This window comes from Gossypium arboreum, chromosome 6 (assembly GCF_025698485.1).
Source record: "Gossypium arboreum isolate Shixiya-1 chromosome 6, ASM2569848v2, whole genome shotgun sequence".
Classification (NCBI taxonomy): domain Eukaryota; kingdom Viridiplantae; phylum Streptophyta; class Magnoliopsida; order Malvales; family Malvaceae; genus Gossypium; species Gossypium arboreum.
This window is the reverse complement of record NC_069075.1, coordinates 4760306-4768880: the sequence shown is the minus strand read 5'-3', so window position 1 is coordinate 4768880 and position 8575 is coordinate 4760306. Positions and strand designations below refer to the sequence as shown.

At 32.6% G+C, this 8575-nt stretch overlaps 1 protein-coding gene across 1 annotated transcript; it reads right to left on the bottom strand.

Moving 5' to 3' along the window:
• Positions 1-1286: 1286 nt before the first annotated feature.
• On the bottom strand, positions 1287-8366 carry LOC108485750 (xylose isomerase-like). The gene is made up of 21 exons (XM_017789593.2): positions 8243-8366; positions 7739-7845; positions 7541-7645; positions 7307-7381; positions 7107-7236; positions 6916-7007; positions 6761-6811; positions 5892-5968; positions 5690-5744; positions 5302-5403; positions 4858-4909; positions 4542-4587; positions 4396-4451; positions 3756-3807; positions 3392-3471; positions 3080-3150; positions 2761-2801; positions 2266-2365; positions 2070-2141; positions 1911-1988; positions 1287-1606 (listed from the first exon to the last, which is right to left on the bottom strand). Exons 1-21 carry the CDS (start codon positions 8292-8294, stop codon positions 1571-1573), a joined length of 1530 nt encoding a protein of 509 aa, XP_017645082.2. The 5' UTR covers positions 8295-8366; the 3' UTR covers positions 1287-1570.
• Between the last annotated feature and the right edge of the window lie 209 nt (positions 8367-8575).

Genomic DNA, 8575 nt, shown 5'->3' with positions numbered 1-8575 from the left:
GCTGTCTTTTGTTTCTTTTCGCAGTCAGGTCTGAGAGGACATCTGCCAGCCCTTGGCGTGAGGCGTCGGGGTCAGGCTTGGCTGGTATGGAGGTCAGGAGAGGGTACGGAGGTGGCTGACGTGGGGGCTGGGGTTTGGCTACCTGGTTGCAGTGCAAACAGAAGGAGAACCCTAGGGTTCTAAAATTTCTGGGCCATTTGGGCCAATGTGATTTTGGGTCCCGGGTTAATTTGGGGATTGGGTATTGGTTGTGGGGCATTAGTTATTGGGTCTAGGTATTAGTGTTTTAATTTGGGTCAAAGCCTGTTAATAGACTGTTATAAGGTTTAAGTTCTGGTCTTGTAATTGGGTTTTGATTGGTTATTGGCCCGTGGACTATTGTAATTATTTGGACTTTGGACTGTTAATATTTATATTCAATGTTTATGGTTTTTTGGTTTATTTGGGCCGGGCAAATTTGGCCCACTACATCATACATAGACATAACTTTTAATTAATCAATTTGTTTCTTGAGCTGTATGAGGAGAAACTTCTTATACGTTTTTAGAGGGTATTATTTAACTACATCTATCTCAATGAGCCGTTCATCGAATCGTTGTAATTGATGTTCGATCCCAAAGAGAGGGAAGTGATATTATCCCTCCAAGACTAGAGCTTCTTGTTTTAGATTTATCAAACTCAATTAACCATTGACAATTAATCTTTAATGTGGGTGGATTTGGTCAGATCCTATATGCGTCCAAAGTCTTTTGTTCTTCTTGGTATCTATTGTTTTTGCACCAATCCTTTTGGTTCTTAATAAGAAACAGTTTGAAAAGATTCAAGTGTCAAAAATAAATTTTTAGATCCGTGGATTTATCAACATGGCAATTAGGTTAGTTTAATGAAAAAACGTCTGGAATTTCTTTTGCTTGTTTCTATTCTATCTATAGGAATTGCTTTTACCGCATTTAAAACAAAATATGTATGTTGTGAAATGATTATTTGTAACATATGTATTTTTTGGCTGAATATTGTGGATTTTAGTATAGATTCAATTAATATTTAAAATGATTTTTATGATTTTTTCAAATTTTTATTGATTGAAAATAGTTTAAGATTTGAATTTTAAGTTTGTTAAATGTCAAAACATAAAAAGTTTATGTTATGCTAAAAATATGAATTGAGTTGTGAATGAATTAATATTGAATAAAAACAAGAATTTAAAAATTTAAAATAAAAAATATTATTTTAAATTAATAAAATGAAATAAATAAATAAAACTAAAAGTTGAACATTTAAAATACAAAAAGAAACACCATGTCTTTTATCTGTACATTGATTATTTTGTTACCTCAAAAACTAACATTGTTTCAAGTATCAAATTGGACAAAAAATTAAATATCAAAATAGGAAAAAGAGAACCAAATTGGACCTAAAAAATTAAATACCAAATTAAAAAAAGTCAAATTTAGGCACAAAAGACTAAAAAAAGAGAGAAGAAAATTACATAAACTGTACTTATTGATAAAACACCATCAATTATTCCTAATGCTAAATTGCAAAAAGACATTGCTAGTCAAGGTCCCTCTTATAGCACAGAGTTGAAGATCATTTCCGCAAGTTCCTGCAACAACATAAACAATATAATCATTTTCAAATTTGATCTGGTTCAATTTGATTCATACAATATTACGGATTTGTTTATGTCAATGGCTAGTAAATGAAAGTTTGAGAGAACATCTAACATGCAAATGAGTCATGAGCCCTGAACCTTAAACCCTGTACTTCACCGTAATATTCAAGAGACATTTCATAACAGTCTATCATGAAGTTAAATAAGCATATAAACCTATACTGCTCTGACCCTACATTCTTTAAGATACCTTTTATATACACATGCATATACACGAAGTTATATATTCAAGTACCTGCTTGGCTGAAGCAACCGTAGGTTCGCCCCATTCCATTGCTTTCTTCTCAAGCATTTCAAAATCAGCTTTACCAGCCTGTAGGATAATATATTACTTCAATCAGTCATCGGAAATGCCTTGCTTTAGTCCAAAAATGAAATTAAAAAAAAAAATCACCTCAATGAGGGCACCGAGTTCATTATGGAAGCTTGAATATCGTTTATGAATAAGCTTAGCCAAAGAACCATCCTATATAATCATCAAGTTCATTAATATCATGTATCTATATCGTATTCGTGTAATTTATCGTGTCATAATCATGTTTAAAGTATTTTACATTTATGTATTTGTTTTATGTTCGTATTGGTATTACCTCAATCAACTTGGCAGCATATCGGAGTCCACGGGCTAAGGTGTCCATTCCAACAATATGAGCAATGAACAAGTCCTCAACATCTGTGCTCTCTCTCCGTCTACAAAACCATGGATGAAGAAAATGAGAGTTGAACTTGTATGTGATAGTCGAATACGGACTATATTGCTCAAATTCTTTGTTTTTCTTAAACTATCCATGTCCGACAAATAAGAAAATTTTGACTAATACCGTGTTAGACAAGTACTCATATCCAATACTCACGACGAGTTCAAGTAACATAGGGTACAAGATGTGTCTGATAAGGATAAGTATAAATTCTTTAATGGTTTTCCACTGATTTGGAGGATGCTTACAAAGTTATATACCTATACCATATCCAGATATGTATCGAACAGAGGAATCAAATACGGATTCTTGAACAAAATGAAGAGTTGGAATAATATAGGATACGATACAACTGCAAGAAAATAACAAGGGAAAGTTGACACTCACAATTTTGCATCAAAGTTTAAGCCTCCTGGTGCTAATCCTCCCTGTCATAAACAAAAGTAACCAAATATGATAAATAAATTCTCATCGAACACCAAAGGTCTGTTGGGTCAAACGATAAGAAGCTAGTGTCCCTGAAACAAAGGAGTATTGTGAATGGAGAAAATAAACACCGGGAGAGTTTTCTCCTTGTTTGAGAACAACTTAGCTCAACTTCGAAATATTTGGTCCAATGGCAACCACCGGATATTGAAAAGTCTTAGCGTAAGGAAGAAAATCTCAATGAACTATCAAAAGGTATTAAAAAGAATCAATCACATACATTTTTAATCACACTTAGCATGATCATAGTTGCCTCTCGAGTATCTGTCAAGAACTGATCTGTATCCCAACCTGTATAGCAAACAAATCCGGATTCTCAACTCTAGGAGGATTTTAATACCAAGTTTATAACAAAAAATAGAAACATTTTAAGGATCTTTGTTACTCTGAGTCTTCATTTTTGTTGAAGAACTCATGTTTGAAATTTATGTTAAACAGATATCTGGATATCTATATAAAGATATAATAGAAGATTCACCAGAACATGAAAAGACATTGGTAAGAGAAGAATGGTTTTGTTATTAAATAGTACCTGTCTGAGCATCGCCAGAGTTTGCATCAATATTTCCTAGCAATCCATTGATTCTTGCAGTCTCAACATCATGATGGCAACTGCGAATTACATGCATGCATTTGGTTTAGCTTACCCTACGATAGACATCTTCAGGCGACTTGTGCAGGTCAAGCATTTTGACAAGGTGATCTATAATTCAGGACCAATCCAGTCCAAGTTACTGTTTTACTAATAAAATATTAAGGGTCACCTCAGGCCCGAACCGAGCTTGGATAAAGAATTTCAACATATTTCGAGTTTTGACCTGATCTAGGAACACCTTTTCTTTGAAATAATAAGTATATTGAAAAACAAGAAAATTGACACATGGAACATCACAAACCTGTGACCAGAGAGTGTGGCATGGTTGCACTCAATGTTAAGTTTGAAATCCCCTGCAAAAGTGAATGGTGAATAGGTATATATATACATACAAAAATTTATATATGATACTCACACTCAATTAAGGAACATTAATTTAAAACAGTTGACTTCATTATAATGTCTATTTGGAACCAAATACAAAGAAAATAGTTCTGCACCACAAAATATCATAAAACACAATGAGTGCAGAAAGTTGAAACCATGATTAGGAAATTATGAAAGTAGACCAGACCAAGAGTCAGATTATTTGTCTAAATTCAAACACTTACTCAATATTTGAGTGGATTTAGATAAAAACATTAAGTTTGGAAAACAAAATTGGGTAAAAAGTTAGGTCTATGTTGAACTAGCTCCAACAGTTAAGTCTTGAACCTGTTTTTCACATCAAAATTAAATATTACATATAACATTAAATACATGTTAAATTATCCAGCTTTAAATATGGATGAGAGTATTGAAAAATTTTAAACTTATATTTGGACTAAGTCTAATTTTGACAAATAAGAACAATGTTGATAATATACATAAATCAAACTGAGTCTGTGAACACCTCTATACGATAGTTATGAGAGATGAGAAGAGAACTCGTTAGAGCTTACCAATCAACCCATATTTTCGCAAGAAATTAGTTGTTGTTGCAGCATCCCAATCATATCTGGGAAAAAATTAAGCATAGTTCATAAAACAATAAAAAGGATTTGATTAGTATAAATTACATAAAATATATGGGATTGTTCAAACATACTGATGTTTTGTAGGTTCTTGAGGCTTAGGTTCAATCAATAGAGTTCCTGGATCAAATTATGTTCCATCAGACTTTCAACAAAACGTAAAAAAATAAAAAAGAATCTCGTATTTTATATTGCTCTGATTCCTCGTTTTTCTTGAAATATCCGTATTTGATATCCTCGTCCAACACATATTCAAACATAAATATAAAAATATCTCAAATACATACCAATATACCAACACTCATACATAAATCCGAACAACATAGCAAATTTTCAGGAAGGGAGGGAAGTTTCCATGCAATGTTTAAGATTATTATAATGGATAATTACCGGTGAATCCAATCTTCCTCTTGTAGGCAGCCGCAGCTTCAAGAAATTTTGCCTATCAAAATATCAAACAGTTTAATTTGATGATAACTAAAGAACTGCGTTGGATTATGTTGCTCCGAGATTTTATTTCTAAAGCATTTTTATTCGATATCTGAATCAGACACATATTTGAACATGAGTATTAAAGATATTGTTTTCCAAATACACTAAAAATTTTAGTAAAAAAGAATATACCGTGTTGGAACAAAACTCGATTGTAAGTGTTGGATATGGGTAATTTTCAACTTTTTTTCTCAATTTTTTTTTATTGTATCTGAAGGGTTTTCAGGGGGACATATCCACATACCCATGTCCAGAAACATGCTGAATATGAATCAGAAAAATGAAAAATATGAATAACATAATTGAAAAACATAGTAAGAAATGTAGAAGAAACATAGATACCATATGATCAAGTTCAAATTCCATGTCTGTGTTCAATAGTGTTTGATAACCTTCACGACCACCCCAAAACACATAGTTTTCTCCACCTAGATAGTGTGTCACCTATAGAAAAAAAAAATTAACAGAAATAGGACACCAACATAATCTCTGAATCAAGGAATTAAAAAACTGGATCGGAGGTGGACCTTCATTTCTTGGTTCAAACAGTTAGTTCAACCATGGAGAGATTGTCTTTTAAAAGCAATTTAAAAAAATTAAAGGAAAAAAATCATAAAAGAATAAAGGACAAAAATACACAGCTCCCTTTTGTTGTTATAAATGATTAAACACCTATAAAGGACAAAAATACACAGCTCCCTTTTGTTGTTATAAATGATTAAACACCTACCTCCATGGCTTTCTTGACTTGAGCTGCAGCGTATACATATACACCCAATTCAGAGCTGCAAAACAGACAGGATTTAAGTTCATCGATGGACAAACTAGTCACCTTCTTCTATATGCATGCATGCATGCATACATACATACATGATATACAATAGATATATGCAAAACATCAGATTCAGGGTCAGAACAATGTAGATGATTACCTTGTAGCAGCACCATGCATGTAACGAGGATGCATAAATAGTTGAGCCGTACCCCACAGTGGACGGATATTGTTTCCCTGCATAGCATAAAAGAGATGCTTAGGAAACAAATACCTTGACGTTTTTCATACAAGAAAAAACTTAAACAGGTAAATCTTAAACTCAACATGCAAGAATAATTGTTCATACCAGAAAGACAACACGAAATGCTAAATTATTTTGAGCAATGTGAAATCTGTAGCACGGAATTTTTCATGCCATAATCATATATATATGTATGATGTTACAAGAGCACGGATACATAAAATGAATATCATAGACCCCCCACTATATGGTTGCTCTGACTCTTCATTTTCTTAAAATATTCATGTCTAACACCAAAGTTTGACATATTCGGACATAGACATGGAGAAAAACTTAAAAAGAAAAAAGAACAAACCCACATAGTTTGGCTTCTATAACGACATGCACAAAACCTATCTCTGTGCTATTAAACGTGTGAGTTTCTCACCTACTAGAAATCCCATACTACCTCATAAACCGAAAATCTATAACCCTCTATTGCTATAGGAATACCTTAGTTGACTTGTGCCTGTTCGAATCGGCTCAGTTAACCCTATTACAATAGCTTTGATGGGTGGTTCTTTGCTAGGAAACAATGAAATTGACACTTAGTAAACGATGCAGAGAAGGGTAGTGACATTGATCCACAAGAAACTTGGCAAGCTCTTAGATGGGCTAGGACACCATTTGAGGCTATCAACATGATAGCGTAACGAGTTCCCTTACTGAAAGTATTTTTGTTTAAACATAAATAAATAAGCGTAAAGAGCTCCAATCCAATATTAGGTACTTATTCAGCCAGATACCTGAAGTGTTTTAGCAAGTTTCACCACTTCATCCAAGTTTGAATTAGTTTCCTACAACCAAACATGATAAAAATAAAATTGATTGATAGACATCAATCAAAAGCTTTCTAAAACCAGTTTATATCCAAGCATTTGAATATATAAAATGATCCAACCTGAAGTGTTTTGCCCTCGGGAGCAATGTCCCGGTCATGGAAACACCACCTGTCAACACCAAGCTTGTTTATGAATTCAAAGTTGGCTCTCACTGCAATTTGTTTGGAGAAGGATAAAAAAGAGTTACATGTTGCATATTAGTATCAATCGATGATCAAAGGTAGGTTGGTAATTAACATTCAAATCTTACTTCTTCTTTTTGCCATAGCAATGGAATTGGTACCATCTTCCCATGGCCAAAATTTCGTAGGTGCACCGAAAGGATCAACACCGGTTCCACGGAATGTATGCCAAAATGCCACACTGAATCTCAACCAGTCCTAAAACGATACCAATCACTTGTCAGTGGCCATTAGTGTCCCGAAAAATCTCATAGAAACAGAAACTGACCTTCATTTTCTTCCCAAGAATCACCTCTTCTGCATTATACCATTTATATGCAAATTTATTCTTGGTATAAGGACCCTGCAACCAAAATTAGTGTTGAATATCAAATGTTTGTATAAAGTACACTAAGGCAATCACAATTAGATTTCGGATTTCTAATGAAATTCGCTAAGAGGAAGAACATAATGCTTTTGTAGTAGCAAAGTATGAAAATACATCCATCATTAGAGTATTTACCTCATACTTGATTTTGGGAATTCCAGGGAAAAATTCCCCATTCCATTCACCGGTTTGAGAACATTTTGCATCAGATTGAGCAGAGCAAGCTCGTGATGCAGCAGCCTTAATTAATCAACAACATAATAATTACATAAATGAAACATATAAACATCATTATAAAGGACAAAAATTGACAAAGTTTTAAGGGGTTTTTACCGCTAAAAGGGGGATCACATTCATACAAAGAAATATATATGAAATCTTCCCTGCCATACTCTTCTTTACTGATATCACTCGAAGTATCAAACTAAACCCTGCAAAATCTGAACAAAACAAACAGATTACTGAACTTAAAATACATTAAAAATCAACTGATGATTATCCAAAAAAAAAAAAAAAGTTAAGCACATAAGAGAATTGGTTTAGCATCAAACGTTAAAACATCAAACTATAGTAAAAAACACAAATTTAAGCTTTAACAACCAGATAAGCTTACATTGATTCATTTTGGCAGATTAAAATATCTTTTCTTTTATGAATACCAATCATCAAATATCACATAAAACCAACAAAAACATTAAAAACATGAATTTTGACAAATACCCATCATCTTATATCACATGTTAATCTCTAAAGAAAAAGAAAAACCTTTTTTGAATATAGAAAGAAGATCATGCACACATGTACAAGCATTAAAAAAAAAGTGAGAAGGGGACGTACGGATTTTGAAAGAAAATATGGGACTTCGAGAAAAACAAGTGAAGCCATGCATGATTTTATAAGTGAAGTTGCATTGAAAATGATATTTTTTTCAGGAAAAAGTGTTTTTCTACTGATATTTCGTACTATCTGTTTCAAAAATGATTACATTTAAGATATTAAATCCTGAAAATTTTGTTTAAAAAATCACTAAAAATATTTTTATAATAAAATTTTGATTTTCTTCCACGTAGAAAAATTATTTTTGAATAAAATGGTGGATAATTATTTTAAAAGTAAAAAGGAAAAGATGGATAGTAAATTATTTTTCAAATATGACACTTGTATTTTGTA

Bases quoted from the DNA above. Each gene is read 5' to 3' on its own strand.
- LOC108485750 (XM_017789593.2), bottom strand. From the start codon at position 8,294: ATGCATGGCTTCACTTGTTTTTCTCGAAGTCCCATATTTTCTTTCAAA. The intron at 2,802-3,079 runs GTATGTGATTGA...TGTTTATGACAG, and splicing joins TGCTAAGTGTGATTAAAAAT to GGAGGATTAGCACCAGGAGG. The intron at 1,989-2,069 runs GTGATTTTTTTT...ATTATCCTACAG, and splicing joins AACTCGGTGCCCTCATTGAG to GCTGGTAAAGCTGATTTTGA.